The 17896-nt window shown below is 42.0% G+C and overlaps 2 protein-coding genes across 6 annotated transcripts; one reads left to right on the top strand and one right to left on the bottom strand.

Annotated features, from left to right (window-relative positions):
* Positions 1–877: 877 nt before the first annotated feature.
* slc4a1ap (solute carrier family 4 member 1 adaptor protein) lies at positions 878–9733 on the bottom strand. Of its 2 annotated transcripts, none has more exons than XM_085441313.1 (14): positions 8940–9733; positions 7005–7203; positions 6746–6874; positions 6325–6385; positions 6080–6219; positions 5838–5998; positions 5387–5456; positions 5124–5313; positions 4944–5034; positions 3554–3809; positions 3107–3205; positions 2565–2644; positions 2402–2471; positions 878–1878 (listed from the first exon to the last, which is right to left on the bottom strand). In XM_085441313.1, the coding sequence occupies exons 1-14, from the start codon at positions 9690–9692 to the stop codon at positions 1829–1831; spliced, it is 2349 nt and encodes a 782-aa protein (XP_085297439.1). In that variant the 5' UTR covers positions 9693–9733; the 3' UTR covers positions 878–1828. The 2 variants fall into 2 exon arrangements, with proteins under 2 accessions (XP_085297439.1, XP_085297440.1); XM_085441314.1 differs by having other exon boundaries at positions 4944–5031; positions 8940–9732.
* On the top strand, positions 9125–13895 carry supt7l (SPT7 like, STAGA complex subunit gamma). Of its 4 annotated transcripts, none has more exons than XM_085441317.1 (5): positions 9125–9184; positions 11259–11729; positions 11960–12284; positions 12501–12738; positions 13418–13895. In XM_085441317.1, exons 2-5 carry the CDS (start codon positions 11293–11295, stop codon positions 13711–13713), a joined length of 1296 nt encoding a protein of 431 aa, XP_085297443.1. In that variant the 5' UTR covers positions 9125–9184; positions 11259–11292; the 3' UTR covers positions 13714–13895. The 4 variants fall into 4 exon arrangements, with proteins under 4 accessions (XP_085297443.1, XP_085297444.1, XP_085297442.1 ...); XM_085441318.1 differs by lacking the exon at positions 9125–9184 and adding an exon at positions 9904–10004; XM_085441316.1 differs by lacking the exon at positions 9125–9184 and adding an exon at positions 9929–9993.
* The last annotated feature ends 4001 nt before the right edge of the window (positions 13896–17896 follow it).

The following is a 17896-nucleotide window of genomic DNA, read 5'->3' as shown; positions in this document are numbered from 1 at the left end:
GAACCTATGACAAAACAACAAAGCTCACAAGTGAATTGCATACCAGCTCTCCTCTGTGCAACACCTGGAAAATGGGAGGGAAAAAACCCCAGTAAAATATTTTCTGCTGATGGAAGACTCTTGGTTTAGGTGAAATGTAAAGAGGTAGAGACAAATCCCCACCTTACCTAAAATTACACCCAGGACAAATTGCTCAGCCACATTATTATTATTATTATTATTATAATTTTTTTCAGTTTGATTTCTGCAAAAGTTAAAAATTTATTTAAATATTTATCTTCTACCACTTTATGTTCACTGCCTCCTGGCCAGCTGTCAACCCCAAACTTCAGTTTACCTCTAAGGAAGGAAGTGCCAACTGGTTCTGAAGGCTGATCTGACAGGTGCTCTCTGGCAGCAAAAACAAAATCCAGGAAGTTGTTGCTTATATAAAACCACCACCGAACAAAACATAAGGCACTGTATTCAGCAGAAATCCTTGTTGATGATTCTAGGGCTTTTCTCAAATGATGGTTTTAGATTGCTAGAATTTGACAGGACAAAAGAAAATCCAAAAATTTATTAATCTGCTACTTTTTCCTGTTCTTTTGCCTGTGTTCAAGCTTATGTTTCATCATGCTGTCTGTGCCTGAGAAGGGTCTCCCTGTGTTTCAGGAATCCATCGGCTGATTAGTAGGTCACTGCAAAGACCTACAGCCAAGACCAGAAGCCTCTTTGTACTCAATCGCAGCCAGAGAAACGCTCTTTGTGTGTGTGAGAGGGAGCTTGAAAGGGAGAAAAAGAAAGTCTGACGTCAAAACCGGCTTCGGTGAGAAGTGGAGCCCCAGAGAGGGAAAGTTTCAGATAATCCTAAAGCAATAAACAAACAGAGTAGCTCTGAGGTTATGTACAGACAATTTTATTATACATTTATGTAACAAAATACAGTTTATTAACTTGTGTTTGGAGCAAAGACAACAGGAAAGAGGGTGGAAAGTCTGGCAGGAAACCAAGAGAACAGCAATGAGTGGGATTTTGCAAAGCGAGGAATCCTGCTCCGGGCAAACACACACCAACCGCTAACTCGCTCATAAAGGCAATCTTGTTTAAAAAAAAAAAAGAACTTTGAGAAGGTTGGGCTCTGTGTGTGTGTCTGAATGGATACAGACACACACACACTCCACTTAGCTTGAGTCATTATCAGCTTGCGTTTCATCCAGTAAGCCATCCAAGTGTCCAGATGGTCAGAAAAGCTGCTCCAATGCTCTCCCTCTTTCTCCCTCCCTGCTACACACACTCCTTTGGAGGAGGAAAAAAAAGTTATGCCAGCAAGCGACTGAAGCCAAACAGGGGAGGGATACAGATTGGATGTCAGGTGGATTTAACTGCAAGAGGAGCAGCCAAAGACTAGAAAGCTGAATTTGGATCAGTTGCTGCTCTTGCTCTGTCTCCTCATATTTTCTGCTCAGATGTTATAGAATTCAATTGAAATTTCCCACCTTTCCTTTTAATTTTTTTTCTTTAAAAAGTAAAAAATTCAAGTGCTACCCAACTCCATTATTATGAGTGGGGAAGAGTGCCAGCACACTGGCTGCCCAGTGTGCTGGCACTCTGCTTGTTTAATGTGAACCCAAATGGTGTGCTGTTTCGAATAATCTCCTAGAGAGAGAAGTAAAAACGTGCAGCATTACTGTCTCAGCCCGTCCTGCTCTGTTACAGGCTTCTGTGTTGTTAAACAGTGGTTGGGCTGGGCTGGAGGGGGTTAATGGTCATGGCTAAGGAGACTGGAGGCTTTGTACTGCAGGTATTATCTCACGTAGAAACAGAAGAGCTCTGTTACGTTTCCCCCTCAGTAGCCATACTTGTCATTTAGGTGTGTGCGTCCATCTCCAGTCTGACCTACAAGTGAAGAAAAGACACGAGTAAACACAAAAGGTGCATCCTCCGCCTCACGCATAGAAACTAAAAAGCAAATTCTTGTCAAACTGGGCAACAGGAGTATCACATGCGTTTGCATACCTCATCATTAACCTAATCGGAGCAGTGCAGTTAAATCTGACCTAAAATAAAAGCTCAATCTGGAAGTTTATGCAATTCAAGCTTATCTTATCCCTTAATTGTGACTTTGATCTGCATTCCTCAGCAAACAATGAAAATGTTGCAGCTATTTCAGCTGTGCAAATGTACCATGAAAGCCTGTTTGATTCCTTTGGTCAGGAAAATATTTGGGCCTTTCTTCATTCAAGCAGAGGAAATATGCAACCCCGCCGGTGTCAGCGAGTCAAAAGAACTGCTGTAATTCTATCTCTTAAAACAACAGCAGGGTTAACCTAACCGCTACTGTTCCTGCTGCTTAACAAGATTGAGTGTGATGCAGGGAAGTGATCAGCTGAACGTCAGTCACACAGCTCGGGAGGTTTACCTGCAGGAGGCACCCACACAGAATAATCGGGGTCGTCTTGTGGATACTGTGCTGACAGCTGCACAGGAGGCTGTGGAGACACATGACGAGGAAATTCGCTTTATGCATTCATGTGGCAATAAACTGTACAGGTATACATTTACTGCTGTGAGTATGGGCCTACCCTGCCGGGGCCCATCACTCTCTTTTTCTTCTTGGGGCTGGGGTCTGTCGCTGGCTCGCCGGCACCTTTGGATTTGGACTCTGGGGATATGCAGGTAATGTAAATTAGTGGTGGAGCACCAAGTACTTGATGCATGCTCATCATCCAGGTAAGTAAATCCCAAAAGGTTGATTCTGTTCATCTGGACGTAGCGTTCTCAGTTGGAGAATCGTTTCGTCACTCATCCAAGTGACTTCTTCAGTCTCAGCTGACTGCAGGTTTCCCCAATCTTATAAACAGTACATTAGATCAATGACTGAAAGTGGGCTAGTTTCAGTCATTCTGCAAATGTACTGTTCACTGCATTCCTCCACCTCGACTCTTGCAAAGGTCACTCAAAGTCTTAGCAATAAAGTTCAAATTCAGAAAAAGGACATTTATGTGTTATAAAGGTTGTGGTAATCTTTTTTTGTTTTTTACTGAATGCCAGTGGGGAAAGAAGATTTAACACTACATCTAAGAGAGAGTACAGAGAAATATTTTACAGCAATAAAACACGACACCTGGACTCAAAAGGGCCACCGGCTTGTTGCTGCTATGCTCGGGAACCTGCTCCGCTGCTTCAGACTCCCCGCTCCTCCTCTGCTGTTTGTGGCTTTGATCTGACGTGAAGGCATGAAAACAGAAATAAAGTGTGTAATAATGAGGACACGCACGATTCAGCACATCCTGTTAAGACTTTAAATACGAGCCACAGGCACAGATATTACTTGACTTTGTACCTAAAGTGCAAAAATTAGAACATGAAAGAAGGAGATCTAAGCATTTCACTGCGACATATTTAATCTGTTTATATGTACGAGGAGGCGTTACAGTATGACAGCAGCATGCATTGCAGATTTACTGCCATCCAGTGGCTTAAAGAAAAATTTAAATTAAATGCATGAACATAATAATATAAAAAAAAAAAAAAAAAAAAAAAGGCATTCTGCATGTTTTTGTGCTTTTACCTTTCAGGTGTTCTGAGACTTTGAGTTGATCTCTTTTATTCTCAGAGGGAGATGATTCTTTAGACGTCGATACGCCGGACTCAGCAATACGTTTACCAGGTAGTTCATCATTATCCTCACTTTTGTCTGCCACTGCCTCCCCTTCTTCTTGTGCTTTTTCTTCTTCTTCTTCCTCCTCCTCTTCTTCCCCATCAGGTGGAAGTTCTTTCATGTTGAAGAGCTCAGCAGGCAGGTTAGGCCGCTTAGGAGGCAACTTCTGCAAGAGAAAAGACAATGCAGTTAGTGCTGGGTGCTATGACCTAAAATTAGCGTCACAGTATTTTATTAAGTACAAAAAATTTAAATAAAACAAACCACACAAACAAACAACTGAGCTCTGTTAGTAGGAAGATAAAGGCCACAACTTAAGGGAGGGTGACATACAATACAAGGAAAAGCAATTATCATAATAAAGCAGGAAATGGAAACAAGGAAAGCAGGCAGAGGTGCCGCCTCCTCTCCTTCATCCTCCATCCTACTGCCTGTGGCCTGGATGTCGCTCTCACAATGCCATGCTGAAGGATGTATCAGTTCCTAATGATGCACTAAAGTTTGTCATTTTCAATTTTGTAACAGTGTTTTTATCTTCAGATATAAAAGAGGTGTAACTAACAGCTGTACTGTAAAAGCCAAGGTGAGAGGAGGACTCTTAAAGCCACTGGTCCTTTTTATTCATGTTGTATCAGTTATTTAAGATAGTAAAGGACAAAGTCTGACAGTCTCTTCCTCACCACCTGTGCTTGGCTCTCATTCTCGTGGGGAGAATGTACAATTTGGGAAATAAGGAGAAGGGCAGTGACAAAAAAAAAAAAACAATAACAAGAACCAAATAAGTGAAATCCCTTACAAGAACCCTGCACCATTGCAGTTACCTTTGCCTCCCATGATTTGCTGTTGCTGCATGGGCAGAGTAACGCGAGCCTGGCCCACAGTAAAAGCCCAGTACAGGCACAACAATGAGCTCCTTGCTTAGTGCTCTCTTTTCTTTATCCTTCATTTATTTTTACTACAGCGCAAGGCCTTTCCCAAGTCTGCTACGCCATCTGGCTAGCTATCAAGCTTTTTAGTAATTGTGCAGTTATTATGTTAGACATTTTTATTAACCCAGACTTCATATGCAGTCACCCTAAAAGGCTCAATTTATGCAGGAAACCCTTGACTTATATTAACTTATTTCTATCTGATCAGAACCTTGAGTACGAAGTATGCACAGTTAATGCAGGTCTTACATATAATACATTTAAAAGTCACAGTTGGTAGGGGAGTATTTGAAGAAATCATATCATGCATAAAGTTACAACTTAAAAGCACCAACTTCAGTGGAAATGCAAGCATGTCAAAAAGCACATACCCCAATAGTACCAGTTTTCAGTTTGAATTTGCTCCCTCCCTTCATGGCTCCAAACATCGGCAGGGTCTTTTTCGACTTCTGCTCTGAGCTGCTATCAAATCAAGACAGATCAAAATATCAACTTCAATCTGACACATTCATAGGATAACTTTTAGGTTAAAAACTGCTGCTTTGTCTGACCCGGGCAGCAAGGAGGGCATCTGCGCCGGCCTCGTGAGTTCAACCAGTTTGCGGAGCCTCTGAGCATCTTTCCGCAAGTCGGCCATGTGCACGTGAAGCTTCCTGCGCTCCACCGCGTCCATCGCTACCTCGCTTTTCACTGCGGTCATGAAGGCCTCCAGCGAGTCCTCAGTCGATGACGTCAAAGACTCTGATAGGAGTGAAAAGTTACAGACTGGACCTTTTAAAGTCTGTAGAAGTGTGAACAGGTGATCACAGCTCACCTCCTTTTCCAGCACTGAGCTTTTTCTGAGTCTCTGCCAACTCCTTCTCCACCTCTTCCAGTTTGGCCACCTACAGAAAAATAATCAACAGTTATGGACACGTGCAGAAAATCGCCTCTTTCTTTAGATGTGTTTTAATGGCTGATGATGCTTTAAATGCTCTTGATTTGTCTGTCAGGTATAAAATCTCCTTCTCAGTTTGCGGACAGACAAGTCCTGGACATACTACATGAGTAAACTTCTTTGAAGTTAGACAGGATGAACTGAGGGGCGGCACCATGGCCCAGCATATAAATATGGAGCTGGAAATTTACAGAATAGGTCCCCTTACAGACAGTGGAGCCCTTAAAACTTTCAGAAAACAGCCTGAAAGACAGTACCCAGTTGATGCTCTCACTGTTGTCTGTTGTTTTTACGCTCCTGTCATTTATAAAACTATGCAGATGTTTACCAGTGAGTCATAGGTCTCGGGCCGCTCCTCGAGCTTTCCCGCTTTCTTCATTCGTTCCTGCCTTTTCCTCTCCACTGTGCCGGTTCTATCCAGGAAGGTGTCATCATCGCTGTCATAGTAGTCATCGTCTTCCCAGTTCTTCTTCTTGCGCTTACGGGACACTGAAAATCAGATGCAGAAACTCTTAATGAATTTTCCAACACAACTTCCAGTCCTCTCAACATGGGACTGAGCACACAAACCTGCTTCCTGGCGCAGCAGCCCTCTGGCTTCCAGCATGCGACACGCCTCAAGACAGCACTGGATGGCAGCTTCTTTCTTCTTTCCTGTGTGGGTCACCTCTGCAACCAGCTGACGACCCATAGCGTCGTCCACCGGCAGCCTGTTTTAAAAAAAATAAATAAAAAATTAACAGTCAGCACATACAGCTCGATAAACACTTCACAGCCTGCCTGAAAAAAAAAACAAAAGAATTTATTCCCCTTACTTTATTCTACAAAGCCAGGTGCCGTGGTTCTTGTCCTCATACTCAAACTCCAGCTCCTCCCCTACAGAAGACAAGCAAAGAAGTTCAGTGAAAAAAAAAAAAAAGCAGAATCTGCTGTCTGTGAGTTCTAGTTAACTGCTAGTTAGTATATTCTTTAACCTCTACAACTGAGAGTATTTAACCATTCTTTAATCTCATGAGACAGTAAAGTTTCTTTTGGATTTTCAGCTGTTGGTCATAAAAAACAAAGAATTTGGACCCTTCATTTTGATGTATGGTTTTTAACTATCTTAGGCCAACTTGCCCAAAATAACCCTCGACCTTTTGGAGTAACTGATTTTTTTTCCAGCAAATACGTACAGACCTTAATTTCCTTGATTTTAATTTCAGTCTTTTAATGCCCTGCAATACTTCTTCTCACCTTCTCTGTCATAAAAGCCCTGCAAAGCCTTCTTGGGGTCCTTCAGGTAGGCTGCTTCCTGGTCTTCGTGGAATTCTGTTGAAAAGGGGTTTTCCTCGTTCTCGTCTTCCTCTGGAGCTGCTTCTTCGACTGCAGGGAGGATTTGTGCAGAGGTAATGTGAAAGGTAAGAGAAAGACCCAAAACACTGAAATCATGTATCAAACCAAATGACACGTAACACACTCCAGCTTCATCCAGCAACAGCAGTGACACACTCACCCATTCCCCACGAACAGCCAGAGTCTTCATTTGACACTCTGCCATCGTCCCTGTTTTCATCCTCCTCCTTTTCTTCTTTTTCCTCATCAGAACCATCTCCCATCATCCTCCTCTCCAGCTCTTCCTTCTGTGTGCGAGCTTTTTCCCTCAACTCTGTCACTGTCAGTTCAGACTCGTCTTCCTCATCAAACTCTGGACCCTGCAAAAAGAAAATGAAGCTCAACACTCAAATGTTACTCTTTTTAAAATATATCCCTTCACACCTGAAAATCTTACATGCATAAAACATTTTTCTGGTACATGAAGAAGAAATCAGTTACAGTACTGAATGTTTGTAATTTTGATTGATGGATGATTCTTTTTCTTTGCATAACACACAAGCTTCTCTCTCCCAGCTCTTCTAGAAACACAGCATGGCATTTCAAGCCAGTTAAAAGAAATGTTCTCTCTAGTCTGTCCTGAATCGCCTCCCAAATGGACATGCCCAGAAACACCTCAGCAAGCACACATACAGGAGCAGCTTTACACGTCTTTTGGCTCTTTTTGATGTTGAGCAGCACCAGTCTATTCTCTCATCCCATCTCTTGCCAGTGTAGAAAGACCCCAAGATAACTGAACTTATCATACCCAGCACAATCTGGATTTCACTGCTCGGTAAAGCCAGCAGACATCATTCACAAAAGGAAAGTTGTGATTCTAAGGCCACCAGCCACCCTCCACCTTCTGGCTGTATTTAAAAATTAAGTCCATAAGAGTTATGGAAAGAATCATTGATAAAGTGCAGCCCTGGGACTCTCATGAGTCTAACTTAGTGCAGTCAATGCTAACCAGGTGTACATGCAGTAGTACAGGGACTGAATAACTCATAATAAAGGGTCATGCTCCGAAAACATTGACCAAAGGACTGCCCTGAGGTATGAAGTTGAATGCCTTTTCCAAATTTATGCACCCAAAACATCCCTGATGTAAAAGGCTGGCTAAAAACTGCACTCACAATCTGGGAGTGCTTTATATGATGGATAATATATTTTTAATGATTAATTGGTTAACAGCTTAATATCTTTCTTGTATCATGTCAGATACACGCTGATGTAACCTTCTAAAAGTAAAGAATGATGCGGTAAAAGATGCTTGCGGTAACTGATGTGTGTGGTACCTGTAGAGTAACATATGGTGGTATGACAAGTAGTGTTTTCACACCACTTACTAAGTATTATTATATATTGTGGCAAATAGCAGCCACGATATTCTGCCTTTTTTAAAGTAACTATCATACTGCTGGTACATATGAAGAATATTGCCTCTATATTAAAGTAGACCTCTTGTCTTTTTTGTATTTTCCGTCATATATATCCTGTTTCAGTTGTGGCTTATCATGTTAAATGTGGCCAAAGACTGAAATGCTAGTGTGTAGATAATTTGTGTAAGCTGAAAGCTCTAAACATGGCATTTCTTACAGTTTTCCCCAACACTTTAATCTGTATGATGCCATAGTTATACTTAGGCACACAGAAGCCGCACCCATCTGCTGCTCAAATGTTCTGCTTAAATGCCATAGCCAATCACAATACAATTTCCTTAATGAGTGAGAAGCTAAAACTGCATACTGCAAACAGAGGATGAACCAGGGAGCAGCACAAAGGCCCAGTATGGGAAAAATTTGGATTATTTTGAAGTGTGAACCACGCAAAGATACACTAGAAGAGTCCAAGAGTAAAGCATAAAAAGTATCATTCAAAGCTGTTTAATAATGCACAGGCATGATTAACTGAATTCGTGTTTATTCTACAGAGAAACATTTTTGTGTAGCTGCAAGGAATCCATAAGAGAACTTGATCAGCCCAACCAGGCAAGATTAGCACTGTGTCAAACAGCTAAAATCAAGACCTTTTAGAGACCCTCCCTGTCATCGTTTATCACCACAACAGACATTACCTGCAGGATAAAAAGCCTCGTGCTTCCTCCAAACTTCAACACGTGCCCCACGCGGACTCTGATGTAAGTTTTCGGTGGGATCTTGTTCTTGTTCACCACAGTGCCGTGCGTGCTGCTCAAGTCGTAGATGTAGAAGCCCTTCTCTTCTCCCATGCAGCCCGCGTCCTCCCCGGCCTCTCCACGGTATTGAATCACTGCGTGGTACCTGGAGATCGAGGGGTGCTCCAGGGAGAGATCGCACACAGGTAAACGTCCAACCACAAAGTAGCTCTTGTCCACTAATGGCACCTGATCCACTATGGTGCCATTTTTTAGGATTTCAAGAGCGTACGGGGTATCCGAAGCAGTGCCACCCCAGGGAGGCTCTGTGTAAGGGAGAGGGGGTAATTTGCCAACTTGGGGGGCTTTAGTAGTGAGCGCTCGAGGTTTAGCTTCTGGTTTGGTTTTGTCCTTTTCGGACTTTTTGTCCTTTTCTTGGCCTTTTTCAGAGGTTTTGCTTTCGCCATCAGCTTTATTTTCTGTGATGGGTTTGGACGGAGCAGTGACGTTGGTGCGTTTTGCGGTGAAGCTAGGCGCCGCAAAAAGAGCCGGTTTCTTGAAAGGCTCCTCCGCTTCTGGTTGTTTAGTTTTACCCGAGTCTTTCTCTCCGGCTTCCTCTCCATTTTCTGGTGCCAAACGCTCATTAGAGTCCATTACAGAGTTCATTTCGTCGCCTGTGTCCATCACGTCTGCTGCTGGCGGGGAGGCAGCCATGTTTATTTGGTGCAGCTCTCAAACTTGGCCGGGTACTTTAACCTTTAAAAATTTACAACTACATCTGATAAATTATGTAAATCGAAGGAAAGCCGTCGGATATTATAAATTCTTAAACAGTCCCACATTACATGAATATATTTTTTAATTTGTACAATTCAAAACGAACTTTTTGTTGTGGAACTAAACATTCAACATAGCTATTTACCCGAGTTCTTTTCCTCCAAGGACGAAAACCCTTAGTTTCCCGTTAAGCTTTCTTCAACATTCAATCAACAGCAGACGTTTCCTCCATCCCAGGGTAACAGCAATGTGTGTTTTTTTTAAACCTCATTTACATTAATAAACATGCCCGTGATGCATTAAAATATGTAGCTCGGCGTTGAGTTAAAATAAACGAGTGCATCAGTAACTCAAACCGCAAAGGTCCTGGAACCCAGCTTTATACTCCAGCCAGACAACAGACATTTTGCGTTTTTCTGTCATTCGAAAAACATCAGGTTTTGTTAATCATAGACTTCAGACTTTAAAGGAACCAATGCAGTTTGATCTTCTTTTCGGGATATAAAAGCATAGCGAATAGACATGTATCCTGCCGCTCTTTCATCAGTTATTAAGTTTGGAGAGGCTGCTAGCCACGCTGTCTTGGTTTATCATAAATGTTGCCCTTAAAGTATGTCAAATGTACGAAAAGTGATCATGAGATAACAATGTAGTTGTAACAGATCTTTTAAATGTTGTGTTAGCGTTTTCAGCTTTTCACAAAACCAGTATTTCACAACTTGTTCGCCTGTGATCAACATTTGGCGTAATTTGCTCTAAAATTAACCGGAGTCGTATACATTTAACGACTCGGTTTTATTTAGAGACCTTTTTGTCAAGAGGCATTTAAGTACAACCCGAAAGCTGGACATTATTGAGGGTGATTGGCCTCGCAGAATATTTAAATTAATTGCAATACTGGTGGTGCAGAGTGGATCAGGATAACGTAAATTGAATTGTTCAAGTGGTTTTCTTGTAAATAACTAACTTTATTTTTATTTATTTACATTTTACAGTGGGGTTTAAATTACACATATGCTTGTAACATTGCAAGAAATAGCAGGAAGCTTCACAGACTTCTGTTAGGGTGAGAAATAAAACAGTTTTGGTCCCTCTCTAAAGAGGCTTTGAAGTCCCAGCAAACTAAATCACAAGAGTTTTAACAGAAAAAGATGACAATCATTTGTTTTGTACAGTAGGTTTTAATTTATGCGAGCCTAAAATACTTATAGGTTTACTGTTAATTATGTTAAGAGAGGCTCATTGCCTTAACTAAATACCTGACAAAAGGGTAGCTTTGATTCAGCAAAGCTCTGTGTGTTCCTTTGGCAGCTGCACACTTTGTTCAGTGAAATAATCACATTTTAATGCATGGTTTAAAGCCAAACCAGACAGGAAAACAAAGAATAAAATTGCTTGAATTTAAAACAAAATCAGTTTCATACTGAACAAATTAATATGAACAATAGTTGCCTTGATGTTTTCAAAACTTATTCACATTTTCTATACCCCTTTCTGTTTTAGTCTCAACTGCAGTCTATATTCTCCTTGTGTGGTCATGATGCGTTACTGGGGTGAGATCCCGGGGCCTGCGGGGGCTCCTCCCAGTCGCAGTTCCTTTGACTTGCTCCAGCGTGAGTTTCGATCCGTGGAGATGCAGGACCCTCCCTTGCACCAGCCCTCTGCACAGCGGCCACGGCCCACCACAATGCTTGATATCCCCTCTGAGCCGTGCAGCCTCACCATCCACACAGTGCAGCTGTGCCAGCACGTTCGCCGTCTCCGAGGTCTTCTGGCAGCAGCCCAAGCCCAATCTCAGGGTCAGAGCTCAACATCCTCCGAGGGTGGCAGCAAGCTGGACGAGGCTGATACCAACCTGCCGTTATGCCCTCCCACCCCACCTGTTATGCCAGATGACCTGCTACCTGTGGATAGCAAAGCCCCCCGACAGCCCTTTCAGCTCCGCCACAGCGACCCTGAAAGTGACTTTTACAAGTAAGTTTCAGATTGCAGTCCTCTTTTCTAAATCAGTACCTCTATATCTATAAAAATTTATTTCATGGGAAATCAATGACCACCTCCCATCATGATCAGCTGATGGGAGAAGGAAGTAATAGATTTAGACACTGAAGGACTCTAAATCCCAAATTTCTGTGTATTCCACATTTCTCATATAAATCTTAGTCAACAATGATTCTTTATCTCCTTCCTTCTTCTGTTTTTAGAGGTAAAGGCGAACAGGTCACAGAACTGAGTTGGCCCTCCTGTAGGCAGCTACTGTATCAGTCTGTAGCGACTGTCCTGGCCCATGCTGGCTTCGAATCTGCTCAGGAAAGCGTCCTGGAGACGCTCACGGATCTGGTCCACGAGCATTACCTGCGTCTAACCCGCCTGCTGCGGGTGGCAGTGGACAGGGAGGCTCGACTTGGAGCCAGTCCCTTCCCAGATGTGGTGGAGCAGGTGTTCCATGAGGTGGGAATTGGCAGCGTCCTGACCTTGCAGCGATTCTGGCAAGTGAGGATCAAGGACTATCACAGCTACATGCTGCAGGTAAGGCTGGAAAGAAAATAGAAATTAAAAATAAATACATGAGACAACATCAATTTGTCATCCTCCAAAGTCTTATACTAATCTGTTTCATATCTCTGGCTGTTTAACTGTATGTTTTTTCTACATTGAATTAGAGCTGAATGACTTCATAGAAAACCCTTAACAGTTACATCATCCAGACTCCTACTTTACCACAGAAATATCTTATTCCTACAGCTCAGTAAGGATCTATCAGAGGAATACGAGCGACTGGTAAATCCAGAGAAAGCTCTTGAGGACTCAAAGTCCCCGAAGATCAAGGTGGAGGCCATGAATGACATTCCCTTCCCTGTTAGTGAGGAGCCTGAGGCTGACTTGGCCTCCGGGGACCAGGCTTTGCCAATGGGGGTCCTTGGTGCCAATGCTGAGAGGCTGGCTTCAGGGCTGGATGGAGATCATTCTCCTCATACCTCAGGTAAGATCATCCTAATCAAATGTTTTCTACCACTCGGACTGATTAGTAGTTATTTCCAAGTTCAGTAGTTTAGTGTTTGAAATGCTTTGTGTCCACAACAGGTCATTACTGATCCCAGTGGTTGCATTACCCTCTTTCAATTACAACTGCAGTGTTGTCTGTAAGCTTTAACTCAGTTCTAAGATTTGACAATATTTGAGGGAGAACCCTAATGAGTCCCTATAAGAAGCACTCTGAGATAGTGGGGAGGAAGAACTCCCTTTTAACATTAGCAACTTTATAGTAGTTTGTAGCAATGTTATTTGTTTGGTAATGGGAATTCTTAAATTAATCTTAATTAATGGGGATTCTTAATTGTCACTTCAAGCACAAAGAGAAGTTAATATATATTATAGAACTGCGACAGCATGGAATTAACCACATTCATATACTTTAACGAATGATTGTTGTGTTTAGTCGTAATTTTCATTTACTAAGGTTTTCAAAGCATCGACTGTAATTTTAAAAGTTATACATAACTGGTTTCTCTCATGCTTCTTCAGCTTTCTCTTGAAGACAAGGTTTCTCGCTACAGCAGGTTTATTTAAATAAATGTGACTAAATCCATTTGCCCATTTAGTGGTTAAAAAAAAAATTCCAATTCGCTCCTTAATTCGTCTTTGTTTCATGCATTTCCAAGGTGGAGGTGTGGCAAACAACTCCCCTCTGTGGCCTCAGGTAAAAGTGGAGCCACAGGACGGCGAGGAAGGCCAAGCTTCGGCTCACCATCATCATCACCACCACCACCACGGGGTCCTGGGCGGAGATGTGTTTGAGGACGGTGGGCCCATGTCCACCATGAGTGAGTCAGGAGGAGTAATGGGGCCCTCACCCGGAGGGGTGGGATCTGATGGAAGCTATGCTTCCCATTCGCCCGACTCCATGATGGTTGACGATTTTGACCAGAGACCCAAGAAACGGACAAAGAAGATGTGAGGCTGTTTTGGCAGAGAAATTGACTCTGAGCCAAAGTGCTGAAACACACCAGTGTTAATCTGACAAGAGCGCTGAACTCATGGTGGAAGGCGGGGCTTTTGTAGTTCTTTGTTTTTACTAAACATATTAATGGAGTTAATCACCAAAAGAATAAACATCTTCTGGGGAACCAGCTGCACTAATTCTGGTCATGGAGTGTTTTTCATAAACAAATCTATAAGGAGTTAGTCAACAGTTAGCTTAATGAACAGAGGAAAAGGAAAAACTATGAAGCTCTAATACAAATTGTTTAGTTGAACAACTAAATAATTCAGCTGCAGGGTTTGTTTTCCCGAGCCATTAAGACTCTTGCTCCCTACACACCAATTGTTACCATTTAAAATTCATTATCATTAAAAGATGCTCTAAAAAGAGAAAATCCTTGTTCTCGTGAGCATGTCTCTGCATGCGATTATGATGTGTTCTCAACTTTGCCTGCTTCGGTTCACTTTACGCCTGGCCCGACAGAGTGGAACGATCTGCACACACCTCACACACCTGTCAACCTGAAGCCGCTCCGCAGAATTAGCATCTGTTTCGGTAATGAGGCCAACCTGTGAATGCAACACCAGAGGCAATTATGGGTTGGTTGTGTGCATCGCGAAGGGCGACATCAATCCAGTCTTAATGGCAAATTAATTAGGCCAGGCATAATTTTGCATGTTCAATGAGCAGGCCTGTTTGAATACATGTGCTTTGCTTTTGTGTGGTCCTCTTTGGTTTTTACAATTAGCCAGGTAATTGTCTGTGCCTCAGGTAGGTCCTGATGGGGGTCATAACTATTGATATTCAATTAGCTGCATCTATTGATTGATGATTGATTTGTTTTCTGCAGTTGAATGTGTCTGACTGCACAAAACAGTCTTCCAACTTATGAGGGAGCTATTAGAATTTCGTTCCTCAAACACAGTTGCGCACTGTGCGTGCAAGCATTCTCCACAACCCCGCGCGTCCACACGTCGTCCGTCAAACTGTCGCTCTCCTGCAAAACTTTGGAACTTCATCACCCACCCACCCTACAGTTCGGACTTCGCACCAAGTGATTCCCACCTGTTCCCAAAGGTGAAAGAACATTTGTTCGGAAGGCGATTCTGCGGCGTCGGCGAGCAGGTATGACATGGGCATTGTAAAACTGCCTACAAAAATTTCTACAACAATGCATCGACCGAAATGGCATGTAGACAAATAAGTCTTCAAACTTTAAAATGATTTAAATATTATGGAAAATAAACGGTTTTTTGTATTTATAAAAAAATAGAAGGCCTTACTTTTGGGATTGGCCTCGTACTTAGACACATACATCAAACTGCTCGAGCACCGTGCCTTGAAACAGCCCCTCACTTTATTCCGAGAATAGCTGTTTTAGCTCTTTCTGTTATCCGGGACCTTCAAGGATAAAACTCCTCTTCAGGATCCAAGTTTGTTTGATCAGTGTGATATGTCCAAACTGTTACATAACACTCCAATGCTATTTCTCCATGTCACAGCCGCAAGCTACAGTCACGGTCAAAACCAAGTACACCCTCTATAAATTCTAAGGTTTTACATATTAGGACATACATTATCTAGTTGTTACCAGGTTTTAAAATTCCTGCCAAAGTCATGATAAATGCTCGATGATTCAGATAAGGAAATTAAGCTACATTTAAATTAACTTAATTAGCGTTCTGGGATCCTGACAGTATTTTAGTCAGCCTGAGGTCTGGACTTTGACTGGGCCATTGTAGCACTTTAATTTCTTTCTCCTCCAGCCATTCTGTTGTAGATTTGCTGCTGTGTTTAGGTCATTGTCATGCTGCATGTCAATTTTGGCCAAGCTTTAGTTTTTAGACAGATGGCCTCCCATTTGATTCTATACTTTGGCCGTAATGCACAGTCCACATTTGGCTGAAGCCAAAAATCAAAAGCAAACATCTCCATGTTGATCTTCTCTGTCAGGAGGACATTGTTCCAGATGCTTTGTGCTTTGTTTTATTGTGGTTTGCATCTTTACTAAGCTAAGCTGTGGTACCATATTCATTTTAGACAGAAGAATCTTTTCTCCCGGAAATGTTTCCCAAGAATCCACATTTGTTCAGTCTTTGTCTAACTATATGTCATCAACATTTTACATGCTAAATGAGGCTTGAGATGGAGATCTTGGGTTTTTTGGGGGCAATTTCTCTGAGCTTTTATTCTGACCCTCTGTACGTCCACTCCTGGAAAGATTGGTGGCTGTTTTGAATGTTTCTATTTGTGAATAATTTTCTCACTGGAGAATGATGGACTTATAATCCTTACCAAATTGATGAATAGCAATATTTTATTCTCCAGAATCATGATGTCTTTTCTCCTTGGCATTGTGCTAACACACATCTGAATGCTGCAGACCAGCAAACCATTAATAGTTCTGCTTTTAGAGAGGTGCTCATACTTGCTGATGACCATTTAGTCAACTGCATTTTATTATTAACACCTGGCTGCTACATATACTCTAACTCCAATGGAAGCAGTGAGGGGGTATACTAGGGTTTTCACACAGTCCTGCATTTTGGCTTAATTTTTGTTAAATAAATAATGATACAGTGTCATAGTGTACTTTTTCTTTTTTTTGCCATGGCTTTACATTCATCGGTGGCATTGACATGAAGGTAATATTTAGATTATACCAAGACAAAACTATTTCAGTGACAGATGAGCAACTTAAGGCAGACCCATTATGCTAATTTCTAGCTCCAGAACTTTTTTTTCCCCTTAGACGTCCCTCGGGTGGAAAAAGAAATTAGCATTCTAGACTTTTGTGGGAAAACAATAATAGTTCTAAGCCACGTCTGGATTATTTTCTGCTTTGACATGCAGCTGGTAAGCTTCACAGATGGAACATGAAGGGAATTCTGTGCCAGTTGTTGCAGCAAGAGGTGCCAGCACCGTCTCTTAGGTAACTAAAATGCAAATAACCAACATAAATCTGCAATTTTCCCAGATATCTGGACACACACAATTCATTGAGTAGTTTTAGGAACCCCACCTGCCACATTTGTATCTTTTCAACCCACCCCTTTAAGGCAACTCTTGTTTTAAGCTGACTTTTTTCTTATTGGCTGCCACTCGCAAACCTGAGATATGAACAGCAGGTGGGCGGGGCCTCTGATTATAGCCAGGGTTGTTTGCTTAAGATCATCATCTGCTCTCATTGTGAGCTTTCAGGCCTCACTGCCTTTGTTATTTGAACCTTGGGTCATTTTAAAATGAGCACCCACTATTCAAACATTGTAGAAAATTAGGAAAGAAAATGTGTGCTGAGGATTGAGGCGATGCGTGCCCCCTTAGACTATACTAAATATCTATTTGAACAATACAGAAACATTATGTTCTAATCTTTTGCTTTTATGATTCACTTTAAAGTGTATTGCCAAAATAACTTCTGTCATGTGTTGTTGACAAGTTGATAAAAAAAATTTTTTTTTACAAACTTAATAAAATTGTGGTGTAATGGCCATTGCTGTGACTGGTGGGATTAAATGCATTAAAGCTCAGTCTTTTTATAAGTGTGCTCTTTCTGTTTGACCCCCCCCCCCTTTCCAGTTTGTCAACAGCTGCCGAGCTGCTTTACACTGGGGAAAAAAGGTATAATTACAAAAATGTCATGATGGTTTTGGAGAAGGGGTCTCTGAGTGGGGCCAGAACGCACTGAGAGCCAAAGAAAGCCCCCAAACAAGTGATTAATTACCTTCCTGTGTGCACCCTTATTCTTTTAGCATGAAATTTAATCTCTCCAGCTGAGTTGGGAGTTTGTGAGCAGAATGAAGAATATGTTTAATTTTTACACAGTGAGCTCAGAGAATCCTCCAGGGTACATGTTTGTCTATCAAAGACTCACAAGAAAAGTGGAAATAAGACGCTCCTTATAAAGTAGTGCCATCATCCGATTTCTCAGACTTCTATTTATTGTAATCACATAAGAGATACTTTACATGTGCAGTGGGAACGAATAATATTTTATGAGTCAAGATGATCGTATCAACAGAAAGATGAATTGGCAGACATATGGGATGTGACAGGTACAAAGTGTCCCATGTGGCTCGCGCCACTGTTGTAGCCCCAGAGATGAGAAAATTGATTGCACAGCGTCAAGAGTCGCAGCCTGACTCGATCAATGAAAATT

Source organism: Copadichromis virginalis, linkage group LG19, assembly GCF_057382275.1.
Source record: "Copadichromis virginalis isolate Kocher_CV1m ecotype Utaka linkage group LG19, C_Virginalis_male_GT1.1, whole genome shotgun sequence".
Taxonomy (NCBI): domain Eukaryota; kingdom Metazoa; phylum Chordata; class Actinopteri; order Cichliformes; family Cichlidae; genus Copadichromis; species Copadichromis virginalis.
This window is presented reverse-complemented; position numbering and strand designations above follow the sequence as displayed.